The sequence below is a fragment of the Bos indicus genome, chromosome 19 (genome assembly GCF_029378745.1).
Source record: "Bos indicus isolate NIAB-ARS_2022 breed Sahiwal x Tharparkar chromosome 19, NIAB-ARS_B.indTharparkar_mat_pri_1.0, whole genome shotgun sequence".
Classification (NCBI taxonomy): domain Eukaryota; kingdom Metazoa; phylum Chordata; class Mammalia; order Artiodactyla; family Bovidae; genus Bos; species Bos indicus.
In genome coordinates, this window is record NC_091778.1 from 13,542,047 (window position 1) to 13,567,856 (window position 25,810).

Below are 25,810 nucleotides of genomic sequence, written 5' to 3' on the forward strand. Positions count from 1 at the left end.
AAGCAGCATTCTTTGTAAAGCCAAAGGGTGGAAGCAACCCAAATGATCACCTATGAAAAGATAAAATGATTAAAAAAAAAAACAAAAAACAGAATATCACAGACTTAGAAAGGAAATTTAGACACATGTATGATATCACATGAGAAATACTGGGCTGGAAGAAGCACAAGCTGGAATCAAGATTGCCGGGAGAAACATCAATAACCTCAGATATGCAGATGACACCACCCTTATGGCAGAAAGTAAAGAGGAACTAAAAAGCCTCTTGATGAAAGTGAAAGAAGAGAGTGAAAAGTTGGCTTAAAGCTCAACATTAAGAAAACTAACATCATGGCATCTGGTCCCATCACTTCATGGGTAATAGATGGGGAAACAGTGGAAACAGTGTCAGACTTTATTTTTTGGAGCTCCAAAATCACTACAGATGGTGACTGCAGCCATGAAATTAAAAGACGCTTACTCCTTGGAAGGAAAGTTATGACCAACGTAGACAGCATATTAAAAAGCAGAGATATTGTTTTGCCAACAAAGGTCTGTCTAATCAAGGCTATGGTTTTTCCAGTGGTCATGTATGAATGTGAGAGTTGGACTGTGAGGAAAGCTGAACACTGAAGAATTGATGCTTTTGAACTGTGGTGTTGGAGAAGACTCTTGAGAGTCCCTCGGACTGCAAGGAGATCCAACCAGTCCATTCTAAAGGAGATCAGTCCTGGGTGTTCATTGGAAGGATTGATGCTAAAGCTGAAACTCCAGTACTTTGGCCACCTCATGTAAAGAGCTGACTCATTGGAAAAGACCCTGATGCTGGGAGGAATTGGGGTCAGGAGGAGAAGGGGACGACAGAGGATTAGATGGCTGATGGCAGCACCGACTTGATGGACATGAGTCTGAGTAAACTCTGGAAGCTGGTGACGAACAGGGAGGCCTGGCGTGCTGTGATTTATGGGGTCACAAAGAGTGGGACACGACTGAGCAACTGAACTGAACTGATGATATCACTGAATGATGCTGCTTATGAGGTGGCTTAAGTATCTCCAATTCAGAGACAAAGTAGAATGGTGGTTGCCTGGAGTTAGTGAGAAGGAGAGAATGTAGAGTCGTTGTGTAATGGGTATAGTTTCAGTTTTACAAGATAAAAACAGCTCTGGAGATTGGTTGTGTAACAATGTGAATGTATTTACAACTACAGATCAGTACACTCAAAAATGGTTAAGAAAGTAAATTTTATGTTAAGCACATTTTACCACAATTAAAACCTTTTTTGCCCTTAAACTGATCACATGCAACTAAAAAAAAAAAATCTGTTGAACAGAAAAATTGATATCTAAGTATCAATTAGATACTTAAAACTTGATATTAGAACTGACCAACTCAGGATAGTAAGAATTACCCCCGCAAAGGCTAGAAAGTTGGCAGTTCTTATACTGGAGCAAACCAGCTGATTAAACCTGATGTGTTTTGGGACTCACACTACATGCTCACCTTTAGAGAATGTGACAGAAAATGTCAGGATATTAACCTGCTTTGGCTACTTCTTTTATCTTTTTCAGTACAGTGAGTGCCTCAAGAAAAACAATCTTGGGTATAAACGAGACTCCCTGAAAGCAGAAACAAAACAATAACCATGACACAAAGGGCCTTAATCCTCCTCCTATTAAACTCCAACAGTCGCAGTCTCTACTGGACACCAAACTAGATTAGGAACAGAGATAGCTAAAAGGATTCAGGAAAAGAGAATCCCAATAACCCAGATTCCTCAGAAGTATCTCTCCTATAAGCTGTTACCTACTCCACCCCCAACTCTGATAAGCCCGTAATCAGACGGGCTGCAACCCTGTGGCAGGGGCCAAATGGCACCCTTTAATAATTTCATGATGAAAAGCAGAGTTCTCAGGCCTGCTGGAACAAACAGAAAGGAATCAGCAGAGCACAGTTCAATTTGAAGACTGCAGGTTTTAAATCAACAGCTAATAGAGTTTCATTAATATTATAAAATAACTTAAATCTATGGACAGGTAAAAGACTTCTAAATTGTTTTGCCAGAAAAAACTCCAAGTCTAGCAAAGAGAAGCCTAAATACCTAATACAATCTCTGGGTATCCAACTGCTCTACAAAGAAACAGGCTGCTGAGCTACTACGGCGGCGGCCAGAAGCAGCCTCTCCACTGTCTCCCTTACGATGTCATGACAGACAAAAGGCAATGATCAAAGAATCACATCCCAGCTGCGGAAGACAAAACCAGGGAAGGGCAGGATGGCTGATCAAGAATCTCTAATGTAATGGAAAAGTGGCAGAGCTAGTGGTAAAGAACCTGCCTGCCAAACGCCAGAGACGCAAGAACCCACGTTCAAACTGTGGGTTGGGAAGATCCCTGGAAGAGGGCATGGCAACCCACTCCAGTATTCTTGCCTGGAGAAGCCCATGGACAGAGGAGCCTGGAGGGCTCCAGTACAAATAGTCTGCAAGAGTCGGAATAACTGAAGCAACTTAGCATGCACACACGGCCTTTTTCAGAGAGATACTGCACTTTCAGCCAGGGAATCCTACTTTTTCTTTCCCATGCCAAATTTTCTTTCAATCATAAATATCTCAAAAGGTCTGCCATACAAGCACCTAAATAAAACATTCCTAAAGAAAGAACACAAATAAGAGGCAAATCCAAGAAATGCTGTAAGAGACTGGGGAAATTAAGGAGGATCCAATATCTTGGTAATATTTACTATGGCTTTAAAACACACACATACCTGTGTGCACATGCACACACAGCCCGAGGGCCAGAGATGGTAAAAAGAGTATCCATAAAAATCCAGGACAAAATGTCATACACTATCAATATGACATAGAAAGGAGACACCAAAGGATATGGGAGTACGCTAAAGTATTTAACATGAAGATGTATAAATTTAAAAGTTTAATAAATCAACTAAGATACAGGATATTCTTAAGGACAACCATTATAAGTTCAACAGAACAGAAAGTCCCAAATAAGTGGCATCCATTTACATTTCCAGATGCAAATGCATTGCACTTCAATAATGCAAAGGCTTTATAAAGCATTATTACCCCAGCAATTCTTATTTGCTGTTAAAAAAAAAAAAAAAAACTTTCCTAAAGATTATTTTGATGACATTTTAAAGTTAATTTTGTGAAATTTTTTTTTTTTTTTTGACCATGCCGTGAGACTTGTAAGATTTTAGTTCCCTTACCCAGGATTGAACCTGGGCCCCAGGCAGTGAGAGTGCAGAGCCCTAACCTCTAGACTGCCAGGAATGTCCCAATTATGTGATTTTTTTTAAAGTCATTTTACTGCTGACATAAACCTTTTAAAGATCAATTACTTTTAACATTCTGCATATGCTTTATAATTTTTTGCTATTGTCTAATATTTTCAAGACCATGACCACATTTCCTTTCTTATTAAATCAAGAAAGTCCTCTAATACATTGACATCCACAAAGCAAATACACTTGCAGAAGAGAAGAGAGTCTGAATTCATGAGAAAATGGTGACAGGAAACAAAAGATGACAAACACGTAAGTAGTTCTTAATAAAGAAGGGAAAGAAGAAAAAGAAGAATACACTAGCAACAAGGAAATTTGACAGTCGTGAAGAGAAAGGAAATTTTGAATATAAAGCGCTTTCAGAGAGAAATACTGTAGGAAAAGGTTATGTATCATAAATAACCACCTATACAAACGAATGTGTTACTCTGCACGGACGGCATAACAAGTTGCCATGTAAACAAACCACCTGACAGAGAATCCAAATCCAAAAGAAACCGATTTGTGGAAGTGACAGCCTCCCGCGTTCTGGACAGTAGTTTTTAAAGGAAAATGCGGAATCTTAAACGTCCCAGAGGAGACAAAGACTCAAGAGTAAGGTACCCATCAATGTCCAACTAGGAAATGAAAACAAGTCAGTGTATTCATAACTGGGAACTTAATACAGACAACTGGTTCCACAGACGGTGGCCTACTGAATTAGCAACAGCAGGAAGCCAATACCACCCCTAAGCTAGGAAGACAGGGAGGAAAGCAGGGTGCTGGGGTCACCCCGCAGAAAGGCAAGTGGAGCTGCCCAGGGGAAGAGAGAAGCACGGAGGAAATGTAGCTGCCAAAAGAGAGGGAGACGGAATACTACTCTCCCTTGCTCCCATCCTCCCTTCCAATCTCCTACCAGTACCTCCCAAACTCAGCCAGAAGACAACAGGAAGGAGCAATGATGTGGAAGGAAGGTGTCTGAGAACAAACAGGCCCTGGACTGGCATAAGTTCTGCTCAGGAATATAATGTTTTTAAAAAATAATTTCCCTTTTATTTACTTATTTGGCTACACCAAGCCTGGGCTTCCCTCATAGCTCAGTTGGTAAAAAATCTGCCTGCCAATGCAGGAGGCCCAGGTTCAATTCCTGGGCCGGGAAGATGCCTTGGAGAAGGAAATGGCAACCCACTCTAGTATTCTTGCCAGGAGAATTCCATGGACAGAAGAGCCTGGTGAACTCCAGTCCATGGGGTCTCAAGAGTCGGACACGACTTAGCAACTAAACCAAACTAGCACCACCACCAAGCCTTGCTTGCAGCATGCAGCCTCCTCAGCTGGGACACTCGAACTCTTAGTTGCAGCGTGTGGTATCTAGTTCACCAACCAGGGATTGAATCCGAGCCCCCTGCACTGGGAGCACAGAGTCTTAGCCACTGGACCACCAGGGAAGTCCAGAAAAATATTTCAAAGTCTAAAAAGTTCAACACTAATTTTTATTGTGCTGTTATAAATCCCATACAACTGACCAAACTTGAATTAGAAAAACTTTTTCTCTAAGAAATTGTTATCTTACTTGGACTTAAAGTTTAAGGCTAGGCACTACATGTACAGTGACTCTAAGACTTACAATATTAATTCTAATCAAGTTTCTATAGTTGAAAATAAATGTTTTTTGAAAACTTAAAAACTCATTTTAAGAGAAACTAACCTGACAAAAGGTAAGGGTTCTCTTTTTGGAATCAGGTCAACCTCAAACATTTAATTCATATGCCCCCCCACCAAAAGTTAAAAGCATACCATTTAAATCTGCATTTTCAAATCTGACCCAGACTATTTTCTCCTTTTCTTCTGTTAGAGGTGTTCCACTGTAAGCCTGTATAGTAAACAGAAATATTTGAATCAAAATGTTTTATAGCACGAATAGTAGTGATGTTCAAAACAAAGAGTAATTGAACCCCTCCAACCTCACCAATCCTACATCTTGAGAACTGGCACATTTTGTAATACTTTTATTTTCAAAGAAAGCTATCTAGGAGTCTGATACTCTTGGTCGGAAAAGGGTTTTTAGCCTAAGAACTGCAGAAACCTAAAATACAATGATCAGAGTCTATTGGAAGTGTCACTATAACTCAAAGACACTCAAAAAACTAATCTCCTTTACTGGTCAACAAATAAAGCTGAAGAAATAAACCAAACCACCACATATATTGATTTAGTTTCCAAGTGTTTAGGATCAAGCAATTATACTCTACCTAAAATTGTCAAGATCATTACTTTCCACTAACCACCAGTTCCAGGTGGAGGGTGCTGGCCAGAGTTGGGGATGGAAAAAACACATTACTTTTTCAGTCTCTTTTGCCTCTAGACCCAACCTATAAGCTTTCTTGCAAGCCCATAAGGGTCACGAAGATAAGCATAAACTGCTGTGAAGTCACTGGGAGAGAATCAACAGTATCCACCAGCATTCTTTTTACAGTGAACCATTTTTAAAGTTTTTATTGAATTTGTTACAATATTGTTTCTGTTTTATCTTTTGGTTTTTTGGTTGTGAGGTTATGTGCAATCTTACCTCCCTGACCAGGGATTGAAACTGTGCCGCCTGCACTGGAAGGTGAAGTCCTAACCACTGGAGCGCCAGGGAAGTCTCCCTCAGTATTCAAAGGGAGTCATCTCTCCACAAAGTAAATGCTTTTATTTAAAAGTATCTAGATTTTCTAGGTTGTATATACTTGCAAGCACTGAGGATGTCAACAGAAAGCTGCAACATTTTCAGTTATAAAGTGATACTCAGTTCACAGAAGTTATTTAACATAACCTGTATCAAAAGTTTACAAAAACTACTATCCAATATATAATGTGTTATACATGACTTGCTTTAAATTTCCATGTCACTTTACAGCCTTTTTCTGTACTACACAATGTTAATGGCCACTAAAGATATTACTAAAAGACAGGATCATTTTAATAGTAGGTTTATCAAACAAAAAGAAAATGTTATCTTACACATTCGTGTGATTTCAATTGTCTTTGTTTAAAAAAAAAAACAACCTGAGATATGTATGGTACAATTATACTTAGAGAAAAGGAAAATCTGTACTAGAACCAACTAATTCATCTACTTTATCTTCAACCATCTCATCCTCATCTTCTTCCTCTTCTTCCTCTGTCTTGCTCTCTTATCCTTGAAAACTCTTGGAAATTCCCTGCGTGTCCAGTGTTTGAGAAACCACCTTCCAATGCAGGAGAGGCGGGTTCAATCCCTGGTTGGGAAACTAAGATTTCACATGCTGCAGGAGCAACTAAGCCTCAGTGCAGCCAAAAATAAAAAATCTTTAGAAAAAACAAAACAAAGCTTTGCCTATTAAAAATAAAGTTCTCACCTGGGAATAATTTTAGATTATTAAACATAGCACCGAGAGTTCTCATATACCAGTCAACCAATTTCACCTACTATTAACTATCTAATCTAACCAAATCTTACCTTACCATGGTACCTCTGTCAAAACCAGTGACTTAACACGGGTGCTTTACTACTAATTAAGCCCCAGTCGTTATTGGGATCTCAGCAGTTTTTCCACTAATGTCCTTTCTCTGCTCCAGGACTCAACCTAGGATACCACACTGCATTTAGGACGACCCCTTTTTCCCTATGTGAGGCTCTCCATTAACCTGGTAAAGCAATAATACATTTCCAAATCTTCTTCCATTTAGCATAAGGCTGCTTGTGTGCACATGTGCACTAAGTCACTTCAGTTTCATTGCAACCCTATGAACTGTAGCCCACCAGGTTCCTCTGTCCACAGGATTCTCCAGGCAATAATACTGGAGTAGGTTACCATTTCCTCCTCCAGGGAATCTTCCCGAACAAGGGATTGGACCCACCTCTCCTGCACTGCAGGCGAATTCTTTACTGCTGAGCCACCGGGGAACCCTTAAGGCAGCTTATCATCTCCTTAATCAACATTCTCCCAATTCCTCTCCAACATTTGCACGATGCTCTCCTTTGACTTCTGGCCAACATGCAATATGAAACAAGGTTAAAAGAGGCTTTTCAGTGGATTGGGATTCTTAAGACTTCTTCTCTTTCCCCTTCAGGGAGAAACAAGACTTTCACAAGGCTTGCAACACTTCTGCTACGTCTTCAGGTTTTCATCTCTCCTCAGCAGACATACTGCTCTCTACTAAGCATTTTTTAGAAAATTCTATGAAGTTGACTGAAGCATATTGCGTGCCTTCCTGCAGGCTGGCATCTAGAAGGCAAGTGACATCATGTCATTTTGCCTCCCAGCTTTCGATGATATCCTTTATTCATGTTTGAGTCGTCTGTCAGTGAAGCATAGACTCACCAGGTGCCGATTCAGATTTTTTTTTTTTTGATCTGTACACACTGCTTTATTTGGCTGCACTGGGTCTTCGCTGCTGCACACAGGCTTTCTCTAGTTGTGGACAGTGGAGCTACTCTCTAGTTGCAGTACACAGGCTTCTCGCTGCGGTGGCTTCTCCTACTGCAGAGCACAGGCTCTAGGTACAGGGGCTCATTAGTTGTGGCTGGAGGCCCCTAGAGAGTGCAGGCGTCAGTAGCCATGAACGGGCTCAGTTGCTCCACTGCATGTGGGATCTTCCCAGACCAGGGATCAAACTGGTGTCCCCTGAATTGGTACGCAGCTTCCTACCCACTATGCCACCAGGGAAGGCCCCCATTCAGGTTTATCTGCTATCTTACTGGAGGTCAGTGTACTGACACATAATTTCTCCCCCAGCACTGATTTTTAGCCCTCCTTCAGTCAAGATCCAACAGCACTGCTCTCTTATTTAGATTTGAAGGTTTTATCCCATTACTGATACAGGACTTGTTATTTCTCCTTTTATTCCTTATCTGGTTTCTAAAACATATACACATTCATAAGCACAGAGTTATTACTAAATTTAAAAAAATACAGCAACAATCACTGTAGGTATGTTTTTTCTTCACTGGAGAGAAAATAACTTCCATTGCATGCTCTTTGTCAAAAGTATTACTTTTAATTATAGCAAATTATTCTACAGAGACCACATATAATTTGCTTGACTATTACTGACATTTGGGCAGGCTATAATTTTATTTAGATTGATTTGGCTGCCCTGGGTCTTCGTTGCAGCATGTGGGATCTGGTCCCCTGACCAGGGATCTAACCCTGGCCCCTGGCCCCCTACATTGGGAGCACGGAGTCTTAGCCACTGGACCACCACGGAAGTCCTGTGGCTACAATTTTTCACACTGAAAAATGTCAAAATTTCTCACTCAAAAGTTCTTGGCTGTAACTTTTTTTTTCTGAGAATTTTTTAGTAAGTTTTCTTAAGTACAATTATTGAATCAAAGGGCATAGCTTAGGGCTTCTATCAGTCATAATGACATCTGTTAAACACAGTGGGAATTCACACTATTTGTGACAGATGAAGAAACTGATATAAGTCTGACAACACATTTTCTCCCTCTTAGGGATATTTGGAAACCCAGAGAATAATTTTTAGGTTCCATGAATTCAGTGATTCCCAGGATAAAGCAGGGGTTGGAACATGTCTCAGCAAAGATGTATCATTTGCCAAGTGGCTGAATGCAAAATGGCAGATTCTGGATTTGTTGCTGTTCAGTTGCTAAGTTGTGTCTGACTCTTTGCAACCCCATGAACTGCAGCAAGGCAGGCTTCTCTGTCCATCACTATCAGAGTTTCCTCAAACTCATATCCATCGAGTCAGTGATGCCATCCAACCATCTCATTCCCTGTTGTCCCATTCTCCTCTTGCCCTCAATTTTTCCCAGCATCAGGGTCTTTTCCAGTGAGTCAGCTCTTTGCATTAGATGGCCAAAGTACTGGATCTTCAGCATCAGTCCTTACAATGAATATTTAGGACTGATTTCCTTTAAATTAACTGGTTTGATCTTGCAATCCAAGGGACTCTGAAGAGTCTTCTCCAGCACCACAGTTCAAATACATCAATTCTTCGGCACTCAGTCTTCTTTATGGTCCAACTCTCACATCCATACATGACTACTGGAAAAACCATAGCTTTGACTAGACAGACCTTGGTCCACAAAATGATGTCTCCAGCTGTTTAAAACACTGTATAGGTTTGACATAGCTATTCTTCCAAGGAGTAAGAGTCATTTAATTTTGTGGCTGCAGTCACTGTCTGCAGTGATTTTGGAGCCCAAGAAAATGAAATCTGACTCTTTTTGCACATATCCCCCACTTATTTGCCATGAAGCGATGGAACCGGATGCCATGATTTTTGTTTTTTGAATGTTGAGTTTTAAGCCAGCTTTTTCACTCTCCTTTTTCACCTTCAACAAGAGGCTCCTTAGTTCCTCTTCATTTTCTGCCACTGAAGTGGTATTATCTGCATATCTGAGGTTGTTGATATTTCTCCCAGCAATCTTGATTCCACCTTGTGATTCATCCAGTCCAGCATTTCACATGATGTACTCTGCATATAAGTTAAATAAGCAGGGTGACAATATACAGCCTTGACGTACTCCATTCCCAATCTGGAACCAGTCCTTTGTTCCATATCCACTTCTAACTGTTGCTTCCTGTCCTTGCATACAGGTTTCTCAGGAGGCAGGTAAGGTGGTCTAACATTTCCATCTCTTTAAGAATATTATACAGTTTGTTGTGATCCACACAGTCAAAAGCTTTAGCATAGTTAATGATGCAGAAGTTGATTTTTTTTTTTTTTTGGAATTCCATTTCTTTTTCTACGATCCTGCGGATGTTGGCAATTTGATATCTTGTTTCCTCTGCCTTTTCTAAATCCAGCTTGTATATCTGGAAGTTCTCGGCTCACGTACTGTTGAAGCCTAACTTGAAGCATTTTCAGCATTACCTTGCTAGCCCGTGAAATGAGTGCAGTTGTGGGGTAACCTGAACATTATCTGGCATTGCTTTTCTTCGGGACTGGAATGAAAACTGACCTTTTCCTGTCCTATGGCCACTGCTGAGTTTTCCAAATTTGCTGGCATAATGAATGCATTCACTTTGACAGCATCATCTTTTAAGATCTGAAATAGTTCAGCTAGAATTCTATCACCTCCACCAGCTTTGTTTGTAGTAAGACTCTAAGGCTCACTTGATTTCACACTCCAGGATGTCTGGCTCTAGGTGAGTAACCACATCATCACTCGGTTAACTCGGTCATTAAGACCTTTTTTGTACAGTTTTTTTGTGTATTCTTGGCACCTTTTCTTAACATCTTCTGCTTCTGTTAGGTCCTTGACATTTTCGTCCTTTACTGGGCCTATCTTTGTATGAAACATTACCTTGGTAACTCCAATTTTCTTAAAGAGATCTCTAGTCTTTCCCATTCTATTCTGGATTAAATGTGGAAAAAAGGGACCATGGGTCATCGAATCTGGTCTACCACCTATGTTCACTGGAGAAGGAAATCTCACCCCACTCTAGTTTTCTTGCCTGGGAAATCCCATGGAAAGAGAAGCCTGGTAGGCTATAGTCCATGAGGTGTCAAAGAGTAGGACACGACTTAGTGACTAAACAACCTGTGTTCATAAATCAAGCTCTATTTTAATACAGCCATACCCTTTCTTTTATGTAAAATGCAGTGCTGAGCAGTTGCAGCAAAGACTGTATGAGCTGTAAAACTTCTCTGGCCCTTTAAAAAAAAGGGTCTGCCTGACTACTGCACAAGACCAAGAAGCTTTTTTTTTAATTTGGCTGCTCCAGGTCTTAATTGTGGCATATGGGATCTTTAAGTGAAGAATATAAACTCAGTTGCAGCACGTGCAATCTAGTTCCCTTACCAGGGATAGAACCCAGGCCCCCTGCATTGGAACCATGGTGTCTTAGCCACTGGACCACCAGGCAGGTCTCTGGACTATGAAGCCTTTAGGACAGGCACTGAGCATCCCTTAACTTAACACAGCACCCGACTGGTGGCGCCTGGTTGAGTCAAGTCTGCTGCCTGAATTTTTGTTTTCTTTCCACAGTCACTAGAATAATGACTTAGACAATGCAAACTTCTTAAATGACTATTCTATTTCTTAGATCCATAACTACATCTTTACTTCCACAGGTACCTAACTCTGATCCCAATCTTCACAGTCAATTGCATAGCTCATCCCCTTCCTGATGTATAATCCTCATAAAAACTAAGTTAATCTTCCACCTTGCACCATCATAACATTCTTGGCTAAAACCCAATCAGTTTTAGCAGCCCCCTATTTTCAATCTATTGCTCAATCCAGTATTCTTGTTTCTCTAGAAAACTCTCCAACGAGTCCCTCAAAGCCTCTGATCGCAGCCTCTCTCTTCCAGCTGACAAAAAACTGCTTGCTCTGCAGGGTTTCCATGAGCGCAAAAGGTGCCTTTGAAAAATGTTATAAAGGGGCATTCTAATGGGAAGGTAGACTATCAAGATGTTCAAACGCTCCTCCCTTAGAACTAGCTCATATCAAGGCCCAGGGGTTAAGAGAAAGGTACAGTTTTATAGAAGACCAAATTGGATTTTGGCCCTGATCGCTCTCTAAGCCTGGGCTATACAAGAGTCTCTACAGCCACAGCAATTCTGCTGCCTACCATCCCCAGCTGGGCAATTTCCTTCACCATCACATTTCCATTCATTTCAACTGACCCCACTTCCAATGTCCTTTGGAACTTGACTCTCGCTCTTCCTTTGCTGTGCATTCCCTGAGCATTTAAATATTCAGCCGGTTACTACCAGGTGTAGCACTTACTGATATGTTACTACTGTCTCTGATATCTTACTACTGTCTCTGATATCTTACGGATATGTTACTACTATCTCTGACTGTTTCAAGCCATTGACTTCCCTACTTAACCAAGCTCCTCAAGAAAACAAAGCATTTATTTTGCCTTACAGGCCCCAGAGATCTTGCCATCATGACCTATTTTTTCATCAAAGTTGACTGAATATAATAAAGGAAGACCATATATGCCTTAATATTTTCCCTTATTTGAAGAATACAATTGGTGTAATACAATTGAAATCTGGATTTTAGACTTTTCCAGGACCTTCTCCTAAAGCTGGGACACTGGATTTATGAATGCCCTTTTTCATCACTACAATTACAGATATTATGCCAGTCGGAACACTGACAGTACCAGAGAAAACCAGAACCCTCCCCCTTTAGGAACTCCACTAACCAGCAACTTCCCAAAGATACTGTTTCCCAAGAATCACCTGAGATTGTTCCTAGAGACACAAGTTACTGGAGGCCGCCTCAATTCCCTTAAGACAAACTCACCTGGAGATGGGGCTGGAAATTATTATTTTTAATAAGTGTGCCAAGTGTTACCTATGTTAATTGAAGTCTGGGTGACGGTGCACTAGAGATGATCCCAGGAGAGTTACTCTCATTCTTTATTCTCACAGTTAGTGAACAGTAAAGGGCTTACTCTCTTAGAGTAACAAACTGTTGGTCACTCAGTTGTGTCCAACTCTTTGCAACCCCATGGACTGTAGCCCCCCAGCCTCCTCTGTGCACAGAATTCTCCAGGCAACAATACTGAAGTAGGGAGCCATTCCTTTCTCTAGGGGATCCTGACCCAGGATCAAACCCAGGTCTCCCACGCTGCAGGCAGGTTCTTTACCGTCTGAGCCACCAGGGAAGCCCTAGAGTAACAAGACAAGCTCTAACTGGCATAAAACTACTGTTCAATATGAAAGTGATACAGATCTGCACTCAGTATTTGGTTAATATAATATCTCGTTAACCAAATGCAAAGCATATACTGCTTATTTCACTTTCAACAGGCAACATTTACGACAAGAGAAGATTTTGGAAACAGAACCCAAATAGGCATTCCCAAGCCCCATCTCTCAACTAGTACCTCACCTTGATTCCTCTTAGGAAATCAAGTCCTAAAGAAACATAATTATGACAACATCAGCACAAAACTAAGGCACATCTAATAGTAACAGCAGGAATAGTTCCACACTACCAGTGCTCACAATGCTAAAACATCAAAAGTCTTTCTTAAGTTGATGATACTGGTGTCAAACTCAGGGAACAGAATATTTCAGAACTTCCCTGGCCAAGAGTAAGACATGCTATTCCCGAAACCACAGAGATACTTACCTGAGGCACAACATCTTGCAGAAAAGTCACGACACTTTCCATGTAGGACTGCTCCCTGAAAAAGGGGTGAGATGGAGAAAATTTAACATGACAGCTAAATATAAAACAAGGAAAAGCTCTTTCTACAAGCTCTAACAGTTATTCATAATACTTAAAAAAGAAAAAAACAACTTTCATCACCTGGTAATTCTGCTAACTTACTTTCTTAATTTTTCTGAATATGTTTTTAAACGCAAATGAGCTTTAAATTTCTTTCAAACATTAACTCTTTTTAAAAGTCATGTTTTTTGTTTTTTGGGGGGTTTTTTTGGCTGTGCCATATGGCATGCAGGATTTTAGTTCCCTGACCAGAGATCAAATCTGTGCCCCTTGCAATGGAAGCAAAGAGTCTTAACCACTGGATCACCAGGGAAGCCCCTCCACTTTTTTAAATTGAAGTAGACCCCGGTTCCATTCCTGGGTTGGGAAGATACCCTGGAGAAGGGAAAGACTACCCATTCCAGTATTCTGGCCTGGAGAATTCCAGAACACCGGGTCGCAAAGAGTAGATTCCCTGCTGGCTCAGCTGGTGAAGAATCTACCTGCAATGTGGGAGACCTGGGTTTGATCCCTCGGTTGGGAAGATCACCTGGAGAAGAGAAAGGCTACCACTCCAGTATTTTGGCCTGGAGAATTCTATGGACTGTATAGTCCATGGGGTCGCAAAGAGTCAGACACAACTGAGTGACTTTCACTTCACTTCACTCCATAGTTGAATCACAATACTGTGTAAGTTTCAGGTGTACAAAGCAAAGTGATTCAGTTTTCTATTTTTTCCCAATTCTTTCCATTATAGGTTATTATAAGGTATTGTATACAGTTCCCTGGGCTAACAATAGCAAATCCTTATTTTTTACTTTATGTCTACTAGTGTATATCTGCAGAGAAGGCAATGGCACCCCACTCCAGTACTCTTGCCTGGAAAATCCCATGGACAGAGGAGCCTGGTAGGCTGCAGTTCATGGGGTCGCTAAGAGTTGGACACGACTGAGCGACTTCACTGAGCGACTTCACTTTCACTTTTCACTTTCATGCACTGGAGAAGGAGATGGCAACCCACTCCAGTGTTCTTGCCTGGGGAATCCCAGGGACGGGGGAGCCTGGTGGGCTGCCGTCTATGGGGTCGCACAGAGTTGGACACGACTGAAGTGACTTAGCATAGCATAGCATAGTGTTTATCTGTTAATCCCATACTCTTAACTTATCCCTCCCGTTCTCTTTCCACTTTGCTAACCATAAGTTTGCTTTCTTCATCTGTGAGTTATAAATAAGTTCATCTGTATTTGTTTTCAGATTCCACATGTAAGTGCTATAATAGATCTGTTTTTCTTTGCCTGGCTTACTTCACTCAGTATGATAATCTTTAGGTCCATCAATACTGCTGAAAATGGAAATATCTCATTCTTTTTTACAGCCACATGGTCTCTTATAGTGATATACTGGATTGGCCAAAAAGTTCATTTGGGTTTTTCCATAACCCAAATGAACTTTTTAGCCAACCCAAAGGATACAACTTTTAACTCATACCGAAGGAGTGATGAGAGAAGACTTGACTAAAGCAGGATCTTCCTAAGTCAGAGCAGAAGAATGCCCTAGAGCAAGAAAAACTACTGCTGATGACTCAGTATTCAGTGACCTTCTGTTTAAATTGGTTATGAACCTAATCCTAATCCCTTACCTGTATACAGCAAAATGAATCTGTTTTGATGCAGGTGCAGGCATTAGGCGGAGAAGGCAATGGCACCCCACTCCAGTACTCTTGCCTGGAAAATCCCATGGATGGAGAAACCTGGAAGGCTGCAGTCCATGGGGTCACTGAGGGTCGGACACGACTGAGCGACTTCACCTTCACTTTTCACTTTCATGCATTGGAGAAGGAAATGGCAACCCACTCCAGTGTTCTTGCCTGGAGAATCCCAGGGGCAGGGGAGCCTGGTGGGCTGCCGTCTATGGGGCTGCACAGAGTCGGACACGACTGAAGTGACTTAGCAGCAGCAGCAGGCATTAGGAGTTATTAAGAAATCCTCACAGAACTCTTGACATAGGTAAGACATGGGAAAATATCAAAATGCATAAAAGTGAAGAACTATTAAGGATACTGCATGTGTGTGCACGCGTGCACTGTCGTGTCCAACTCTTTGCAATCCCATGGACTGTAGCCACCAGGCTCCTCTGTTCATAGGATTTCTGCAGGCAAGGATACTTTAGTGGCATTCCCTCCTCTAGGGGATCTTCCCAACCCAGGGATTGAACCCACATCTCCTGTGTCTCCTATATTGGCAGGCAGATTCTTTACCACTAAACCACATGGAAGCCAGTATTAAGGATCCTGAAGATATTTCAAATGTGAAATATATGGGTATCAGCAAATGGAGAAAAAAAATTATTCAAAACACCAAATCAACTTCATTTTAGAGAAATGTGAAAAATCACATTTAGAGGAAACAATGTGAGTTATTCTAAATCCTATTTTTTAAAAAGGCAATATGCCTTGCTGCTGCTGCTGCTAAGTCGCTTCAGTCATGTCCGACTCTATGCGACCCCACAGACGGCAGCCCACCAGGCTCCCCCGTCCCTGGGCCTTAGATACCTATAAAAACTGATTAGGCCTTCCTCTCCAACCTCATTTTTCTCCCCCTCTCCTTAGCCTGCTTCAGTCACATGCAACTTCAATTCCTAGACCACACCAAGCTCTTCTTTGAATTAAGACCTTTACATCAGCTTTTGTTCTCCAAGGATTCCTTCTCAAACTCTTCCCTTTCAGATCTCCAGCCTTAGAGTTACCTCCTCAGAGAGGTCCTCCCTGACAGCCTTAAATCACACCCTCCGATGTCACTCTTCATCAGAGCACACTGGGCACTGATCACAGCCTGTGATGACTTTATGGACTGTGTCCCCCACTGGAATGTAAACTCTTATTACAGAAAGGAATCCCTCTCTCATATTTACCTTTTATCTCCAGAATCCATAAGTCAATATTTAGGCACAGAATAGATGCTCAAGCATTAGTTGTTAAGAGAACACTGAATAAATTAAAGAACTTCAAAAAAACACTAAAATTACATGTTGCATAACGAAAGCAATATATGTGGAATACCATATGGTGAGGCAGCATAGAACAGTGCATAAAGCACACAGACTCTGGACACAAACTGCCTGGGTTTGATCCAGGTTTCCTTTCTTGGCTGTTATCAAGGAAAACTGGTATCTCTCTGCTTTGGTTTCCTCACCTGTAAAACGAAGACTGAAATAGTACCTAACTCATAGCTAATAATATGCTTAACCTATCGCCATGGTCCTTAGTTAGTGAAGGAATATACAGCCCTGGGAAACACAAGAGGAAAATAAGGGGAGTTTAATGGTAAATTATCATAGTATGCACATATTTCTGTTAATCTACGAAGGAAATCTTTATGTAACATGCTAAACTGTCCATGGGAAATAATCCAAAATGCTACAATTCCCTTACGACATTTTTGAAAGACAGAAAACAAATTTCATCTCCTTAGCCATCTATTCAAGGGTCTTGACTGTCCACTCCAACCTCCTTTAAATAGGTCAAGTTCCCTAAGATTTCATTTATGAAAACAGCTTCCCTTTCCCACATCTGCTCACTCCATCCCCTTTGCCGAAAATGAGCCCTTGATTCTAACTGCCCAAATTATATTCTACTTTTAAAGTATGCTATAAATGTTAGCTTCTTAATGAAACCTTTTCAGATCTGAAGTACTCCAACTAAATACTTTCCCTAAAATATTCCCTCTAAATTCTCATGCTGTTTTGCTGGCATCTTTTTTTATTCATTATAGTGCTTACAAGTATATACATCTTAAACTACATTAGATTATAAGCTCCTAGAAAGTACAGATATGCTTTGTCAAAAAATGCTTAAAATATAGAAATGTATTCTGACACTGACTTTGAAACTTTCTGACTGAGACCTAGAGTGATATATTTTACATCACAATATAGTATTCTTGCCAGGAAAATCCCATGGACAGAGGAGCCAGGTGGGTTACAGTCCACCGGATCACAAAGAGTTGGACACAACTGAGCACATCCACACACACATAGTAAACATACACATACATGTGAATGAATACATCTATGTGCTTGTCAGAACACAATACTAACCTCCAATTATATTTTCTATTATATTCTATTTTTTAAATGGTCCTGATCGACTAAACTGACTTAATGACCCACTAATTGTTAAAACTGAGGTCTGAAAAAACAGTACTCATGTGTTTTTCGTGTACTCTATAAATGTGCTAAACACATCAACTTGACCCTCCAATTATTGCTTTTATTTGGCTTTGGCAATCAATAATATCTGTCATCCTGTAAAGCCAAGTTAAACAGATTTTCAAAAGTAAGCACTGCTCAGGAAAGAAAGCTGATTGTTAGTTACTATTCTGAGTAATCTTTCTTTCACCTATCAGGTTCATCTGAAATTTGCTTACGTGACGGCCTGAGGGCGAACCACAACTCCACCAGTACAACGACTGGGTCTTCTGGGGGAGTCTGTAGCCATTTCTTCATTTAGAAAACCTGTTTCCAGAATGAACAGACAAAAAAAAAAAAAAAAGGGTCATTACTGCTCAGGATAACAAGAAAGATATATGATTGCTCGCTAGAGATCCATTGTCAAAAAATATATAAAATATAGGAAAATTTCCCAGCAATTTCTCTTATACCCAAAAGGGCAGAGGGCAGAATAGGAAGAAATAGACAAAAGTACTTTTCAAACTACTGTGAGGTCTTCTTATTTGGACCAAGCCTCAGAACCACAAAACTAGTTAAGACTCTTGTAGGACCCGCTGAGCTCCCGTTAACATAAACTAGGAAGGGATGGAAAGTCTAGCAGAGGATCACTTTATAAAAACAAATGTGCTACCTCTGTGAGCCAAAATTAGAGAATTTATTGAACTCTAATGTTGAATAATAAAAAATATACAAGGTACAGTATTTTAAGACCAAATGGAGCAGTGAGGTAACACCTTCCAACTAAGATCTTTGGTAATCTATGAGTAAGACTACATATGTATCCTAATGGGTGTTTTCTAGTCTTATTGTGATCATTTCACAATATATACAAATACCAATCATTATGGGTACACCTGAAACTAATCTAATACTTTATGTCAATTATATATTTTAAAAGAGACTGCATGGTCACAATTCAACAAGATTTTCAAAATCATATGTTAACCCCTTTGCTACTGTAACCTAATCACCAGAGTCTAAGTAAGTAATAAAAACTTATATGACATTAGAAGCCCTTTATCCTTTCCAGTCCCATCACTGCATCCTGATTCTTGAATGTCTAACAAGCATCTGAATCACTTGGGAGGTTTTAAAAGCATGGAACACACTTGGTTAAGGTTAAAAGAGACAGCAATGTGAAAGATCTTAGGAGACAGCACATAGCCTGGAGCTAATCTTGCTTGAAAGCACCTAAAGCCACCTCTTTTAAGCAAGGGGCATTCTATCACCTTAACGGAAATCTCGCCCACAGACGATTCCCATCTGCTACAAGCAAAAGACCCTCTGCCCCAGCTAGCCCAGGGACCCCTTCCTCAGAAGGGACCTTCACCTCGAGCCTCTCAGCCCTCTCATTTCCATTCCACCCTTTATTTTTCGAAACACAGGCTCCCAAGAAACTGTCCTTAAGGACCCTGTCTCCCGAGAACGACCCTCGCCAGCCCCTCAGGCCCCACTCTCCTGAAAGACATCAGCACGGCGCTACCCACTTAACCTCCAACACCGAGCCGCCGCTGCCCCCGGCCGCCCTCTGGCCCCTGGCCCTGCCTCCCCTCCCCCTCCGACCTCCACAGCCCCTCCTCGCCGAATCCCCGCCAGCCAAACCCCCTGGCCTCAACGCTGCCCGGCCCTGGTCCTCGCCCAGCCTCCCCCGAGCCACACCGCACCGTCAGCCCTCTCACCGGCCGCCCCGCCGGTAAACGCTGCGCTCCAGCTCAAGGCTCAGTGTTTAGTCTCCCCCTCGTGATTGACGGTTACCACTTCCTACCACGCCTCAGCGGAACTACCTCTCCAGCCAATCCCAGAAGCACACCGGCCGCAGCCGGGCACCGCCCTCAGGGGTCAGCTTCGCCAACCAGCAAGTAGGAAAGAGGCGGGCCCGCCTCCTGAATTGACCCAATCCGCTGGGGCTCGAGGGAAAACAAAACAGTATGTAGAGTTCGAGTGAAGCCGAGGTGTCAGGTTCGGTTGCGAACGCAGGCGGGTGGCGGGGAATTACAAACACGTCTGTTTTCCTCTGTGCCCAGCGCCTTCGTGGCCCAGTCACAAAGCGTCCTGCTGCAGAAGCCCGTACCTCTTACTCGGGCGTCGCAGGCTAGCAGTCAGACTCGACACCGAGACGGGTGTGTTTACATCGAATTCTCGCGACAGCTGGTTCGAAGCTCAAAGCACGTGGACATGGCAGCTGCCAATCACTTTTCGCTGGCCACTCAGCCATTCCGAACCCGCCTTCTGCCCCGCCTTTTTCGATGTGTTTACCTTCCGGGAGCTGAGGCGGGTTTTCCCCCGGTGGGCTCCCGAGCCGGGGTGGTGATCTGAATGAAGGGTGCGGCTGTCATGTTGTCTGTTTGACCTAGGTGGTGGACCACGCCTGACTCCTTCCTCACTTGTTTACATTTCCCGTAAGGAACAGATGGAGATCTCCCTGGTGTCATTCCGTCAGTGACATCTTTTTTTATAATAATAACATTTATTGTTATGTTTAAGACCTAAGCACTTCATAAGCACTGTCAAGTTTAATACCTCTGACAGTCCCCTGAGACTATGGATCATTAATAGCCATGGGGTTTGTAACAGAGGTGTTGATAACCTCAGTAAAAATTTTAAAAAGGTTTTAGCACCGTGAGAAGGAAAAAGTTTAGTCGCTAAACTGTCTCACCGGAAATATGCAGTTAATCAGGTGCTGGAGAGATAAATATAGATATAGCCAAGAAGCCACCCATTTGATTATGACGCTCAATTAGTGCCAGTAAAAAAGGACACCCAAAGTGATATTTATCAGCCCAATGTTTGAACATTAGGCTAATGAAAGATTTTGAGGAAATTTATCTTCTTCACTACACAAATGCCCAGCACCATCAGTCTTTTATGATTTGCTTCCTACATGAAACCCTATACGGAAGGAATCTTTCCCAATATTTTGAATTCTTTTTGATCTTTTACTATCCCTGGCTTACTTGTTGTCTCTGAAAATGTTTTTTTTTTTTTTTTTTTCGGTTATTTCCCTAAGGTATGTCTTATTTTCTCCCACAGAAAGTTAAACTCCACCTAGGCATGAGTAGACTTAAGGCTTTCATATTGTTGAATTTCCCTTAACACCTAACAGGCCTGAATACAACAGATAGTTCAAAATTCAGAGGTAGTTAATTAAATCATTATTATTCTCATGTTGTCTCTGACCCACAAAAAAGAATAAAGATGAAATCCAGAGACCAATAGGTAACAATCACAAGTAGAGTAACTAGTATTTGTACAAAGCGTTTCAGTCTAACTGTTGTATATGCATTTTTAAACTCCGTAACTCTTTCACTATTCCTCTTCAGTTATGGAAGAAACAAGGAGACAAATATGATAAACACAAACTCATTCAATCAATAAATATCTGAACACCTACTAAGTGTCAGTCATGTTCTAGACTCTGGAGATACAGCAATAAATAAGTCAACCAATGTGTCTTTCTTCAACCAAAGAATTTGCACTCTGATAGGAAGACAGAAATAAACAGACAAAGAGGGAACTTCAAATAGTGTAAAATGCTATGGGGAAAAAAATAAGCCAGATAAATAGAGATAAGAGACAGCTTATTTTAGGTAATGTGGTAAAGGAAGGCCTCTAAGGAGATGGCATTTGAACCAAGATTTCAGTGAAGCAGGTTTTCAGCAGCTCTGAGTGAAAAGCAGTTTAGACAAAACAAACAACAGGTACAAAGGCCTTAAGAAAGCAATGAATGTTGAATGGGAAAAATAATATGACTAAACAGAGTGGATTGGGACTTCTCTGGTGGTCCAGTGGCTAAGACTGTGCTCACAATGCAGGAGCGCCCGGTTTAACCCCTGGTCAGAGAGCTGGATCTCACACACCACAACGAAGAGTTCACATGGCTGCAACTAAGAGTTCGAGTGCCACAATTAAGATCTAGCATAGCTAAATAAATGTGTTCAAAAAACCCCAAAGTAGATTAAGTAGAAAATGATAGCAAACTAGTTAGGAAAGGTAAGCAGTGGCCAAATCCAGTATAGTGTATAGAATTATAACGAGTTTTAGTTTTATCCTAGGGTGGGAATCTATTGGAAGACTTCCAGCTAGGAAGTGTCATGATCACATTTACATGTCTAAAAGACCATTATACCTACTAAACAGACAATAAACTGTCTTTAGGGAGGGGCCAAGAGTGGAAGCGATGGGTCAAGTAAGGAGGCATGGGAGAGCTATCTAGACCTGGGGCTAGAGATGAAGCAGTAGAGTGAAAAGTAATCAATTTCAGAATATTTTGGAAGACAGAATTGAAAGAACTTGATAATGGGTTGGATGTATAAGAGAAGGGAAAAGGAGAATCAAAGATCCTGCCTGTGTTTTGGGCTTGAGGAAATGAGGAATGCCATTTTATGGATCTGATGAACCCTCTTGAAGTCATACATTTTTTAGTGAAGGAGAATTTCTGTGACTTGGTTTCTTCCTTTGTAAACTGTAAAAAGAGTATTATGCTCCTCCTAAGATTTTTTTTAGTAATGTGATGGTTTGGTAGGAGGTGTGTTTTGTTTTGTATGTTGTTTATTTTATTGGGTGTTTTGTTTTGTTTTGTTTTGGCGTGTGGGATCTTAGTTCCTAGACCAGGGATTGAACCTGTGCTCCTGCAGTGGAAGCAAGGAGTCCCAACCACTGGATTGCCAGGGAATTCCCAGTATATTTTTTTTAAGTTTTAAAACTTTGAAAAGTTTAATGCTGGTACTATTTATTTCCATATCAATTGGTACAATTTTACATCATGTTTTATACTACTTCATCTTTGCAAAGACATCGAATACACAAAAACACACATTCAATAACTGAAAAATATGGAATGCTTCATTAATTTGCATGTCATCCTTGTGCAGGGGCTATGCTAAACTCCTCTGTATCATTCCACTTGGAGTGTACTGCTGCTATGTGCAACCCCAGAGACAGCAGCCCACCAGGCTCCCCCGTCCCTGGGATTCTCCAGGCAAGAACACTGGAGTGGGTTCCATTTCCTTCTCCAATGCATGAAAGTGAAAAGTGAAAGTGAAGTCGCTCAGTCGTGTCCGACTCTATGCGACCCCATAGACAGCAGCCTACCAGGCTCCTCTGTCCACGGGATTTTCCAGGCAAGAGTACTGGAGTGGGGTGCCATTGCCTTCTCCCACTTGGAGTGTATGTGTTGCCTAAGCAAGCATCAGCCTCATGGGATTTTTATGAGGTGTAAATAAATTTTAAATTCTTGGGACTTCCTTGGTGGTGAAGTGGTTAAGAATCCTCATTGCAATGCAGGGGGCGTGGGTTAGATCCCTGTTTGGGGAACTAAGACCCCCACGTGCTGCCGGGCAGCTAAGTCTGCAAACCACAACTAGAGACCCTGTGCACTCCATGATGGAATGAGGATCCCGTGTGCTGCAACTGAGACCCAACACAGCCGAATAAATAAATATTTTTTACAAAAATAAAATTATCAGAACCAGTTAGAAATGTGTACAAATTAACTAGTTCCTGTCCGTCTTACAGGATTAGAAAGTTCCAAGCCTTAGGACCTACTTTCCTTTCTTATTGAAGCTTTCCTGCCAGAACACAGTGGCTTGTTATCTGCTTTGAACTGGAAAACAGTTTGCATTCACATCTGTATATTTATTCATCCTTTTATGTAAGGCTTGGGTGTGCAATTTTCAATTCTTTGACGACAACAGACTTGGTTTTCCACTGTCATGTGAGAACATTAGGCCCCAGCAATGCGTCATTGCCAGATAAAAGTGCTGCAGTAAACCGAGAAAACAACAACAAAAAAAGCAGCTATTTCTAATTACTCCATTTTTTTTTCTCCACAGAGATGGTGTGCGATTCACTCATGGGCCTCAAATAGAAAGCAGAATTTGTGGTGATCATGTTTTAACTTTTTGGCCGTGCTGGGTCTTCACCGCTGTGCTTGGACCTTCTCTAGCTGCAGCAAATGGGGCCTGCTCCCTAGTTGCGGCACGCAGGCTTCTCTTGTTATGGAGCTCAGACTCGAAAGCACTCGGGCTTCAGTAGTCGCAACTCTCGGGCTCTAGAACACAGGCTCAGTAGTTGTGGCGCATGGGCTTTGTTGCCCCACAACATGTGGAAGATTCCCGAACCAGGGATTGAGCCCTGTCCCCTCCGTTAACAAGCGGACTCACAACCAACCCAATCATCAGGTAAGTCCTGTGGTAATCATTTTTTGAATGAACATGACTTGTGGAAGGCTTAGTACATATTGTTAGTTCATGAGTCATTTCAGGTTACTGGGTCATGGAGAAACTTTTCAATAGTCTCTTCTTTGGATTGAGCAATCCCAGCTGGGAAACTCATTTTCAGTGTAAAAGTAACTTCAAGCTAGAGTCCTGTTTTCTTCCAGTTGCTATAATGGCCCATTGTAATAAATCACTGATTACTAAAATCCCATGGACCTGCAGTCCAGAATCAAAAGTTTGAGATTTGTCAAGGAACTATCCATAAGCAAACCAAACATCAGGATCAGTTAATATTTTCTCCTCTATTTTTGTCTGATAGGATTAGAATTCTTTTTTTAGCCTCAAACGAGTCATTGCCTCACTTGTTTTGGCCACAGAAACACTTGGACAATACTTATGTGATTTAAGCAGTGGTGAAATAATCTGATTTCACATAGAACTATGGTGAACATTAATATTTAATTGTCAGTCAAGTATAAGGAAAAACAAAGGAGGAATTCCCTGGCAGTCCAGTGGTTAGGACTCCACGATTTCGCTGCCAAGGGCTCGGGTTCAGTCCCTGGCAGGGGAGCTAGGATCTTGTAAGCCTGGAGCAGGGGCCAAAAAAAAAAAAGGAAAAACACAGAGGTTAAAAAAAAATCATGCTCATCAGTCTTCTCTCTCTGGTTGGGCATTTTGATAGCAAGGGTGATTGTACATGTGTTAAGGCAGGACGTACAGTGTAAATCACCTACATACAACCCGCAAGTTGTGAACGTTCAGAGATGCAAACGTGCATTTGTATGTCTAATAAGGTAGGTTAGTTCATGCATCAGGTGTACATTGTCATGAGCGTGCGTCCTCTACAAGTGGTTGTGCTTTTGTGTACTTTACTGCACAGTATTGTATAGAATACAGTAATACGGTATCTTTATTTCACACCCAGCAGGTCTGGAAACAAGTGTGAAAGCAGCAGGGATGTAGCTGGTACTACTGTGCTTTTCAAGGTACTGTACTGTAACTTTAAAAATGTTGTCTTTATTTTTTGTGTTTGTTTTATATGTATTATTTTTGTGAAAAGCATAATAAACATACTACAGTACAGTACTGTATAGTCAGCTGTGTTAATTGAGTTGTTATGAACAAACTGGACCTACAAACACGCCCTGAGAACAGAATTTGTATGTGGAGGACTTGTTAAAAAGCAGAGACATTCCTTTGCCAACAAAGGTCGTACAGTGAAAGCTATGGTTTTTCCAGTAGTCATGTATGGATGTGAGAGTCGGTCCTAAAGAAAGCTGAGCATCAAAGAATTGATGCTTTTGAACTGTGGTATTGGAGAAGACTCTTGAGAGTATCTTGGACAGCAAGAAGATCCAACCAGTCAATCCTAAAGGAAATCAGTCCTGAATATTCATTGGAAGGACTGATGCTGAAACTGAAGCTCCAGTACTTTGGCCACCTGATGTGAAGAGCTGACTCATTTGAAAAGACCCGGATGTTGGAAAAGATTGAAGGCAGGAGGAGAAGGGGGCGACAGAGGATGAGATGATTGGATGGCATTACCGACTCAATGGACATGAGTTTGAGCAAGCTCCGGGAGCTGGTGAAGGTCAGGAAAGCCTGGCGTGCTGCAGTCCACAGGGTCACAAAGAGTCGGACATGACTGAGCGACTGAACAACAGGGGACTTAAGTGGGAAATCTGTACCTTCCCGCTCTAATTTTGCTGCGAACCTGAAACTGCTCTTTAAAATTAAATGTCTATTAAAAAAGTTACATTTTGGACTTCCCTGGTGTTCCAGTGGTTAAGAATCTGCCTGCCAATGAAGAGGACATGGGTTTGATCCCTGGTCTGGGAAAATTCCACAGAGCAGTTAAGTCGTGTGCCGCAACTACGGAAGCCCACGCACCCCAGAGCCTGTGCTCTGCTACAAGAGAAGCCACCTCAATGAGCAG

General features: G+C 41.6%; 1 protein-coding gene and 1 non-coding gene across 2 annotated transcripts in view; both read right to left on the bottom strand.

Annotated features, from left to right (window-relative positions):
- The window catches only part of BCAS3 (BCAS3 microtubule associated cell migration factor), a 586,026-nt gene extending 565,935 nt beyond the window's left edge, over positions 1-20,091 (bottom strand). The window contains exons 1-6 of the mRNA XM_070774269.1: positions 19,916-20,091; positions 19,444-19,542; positions 19,324-19,379; positions 17,857-17,944; positions 13,355-13,409; positions 5,059-5,134 (exon numbers count right to left, since the gene is read on the bottom strand). Coding sequence (XP_070630370.1) covers positions 5,059-5,134; positions 13,355-13,409; positions 17,857-17,944; positions 19,324-19,379; positions 19,444-19,542; positions 19,916-20,091 — 550 coding nt within the window. The remainder of the gene's footprint in view (positions 1-5,058; positions 5,135-13,354; positions 13,410-17,856; positions 17,945-19,323; positions 19,380-19,443; positions 19,543-19,915) is intronic.
- A 2,394-nt stretch (positions 20,092-22,485) lies between these two features.
- LOC139177809 (U6 spliceosomal RNA) lies at positions 22,486-22,590 on the bottom strand. Its single transcript, XR_011562277.1, has one exon. It is a non-coding gene; the product is annotated as a U6 spliceosomal RNA (small nuclear RNA).
- Between the last annotated feature and the right edge of the window lie 3,220 nt (positions 22,591-25,810).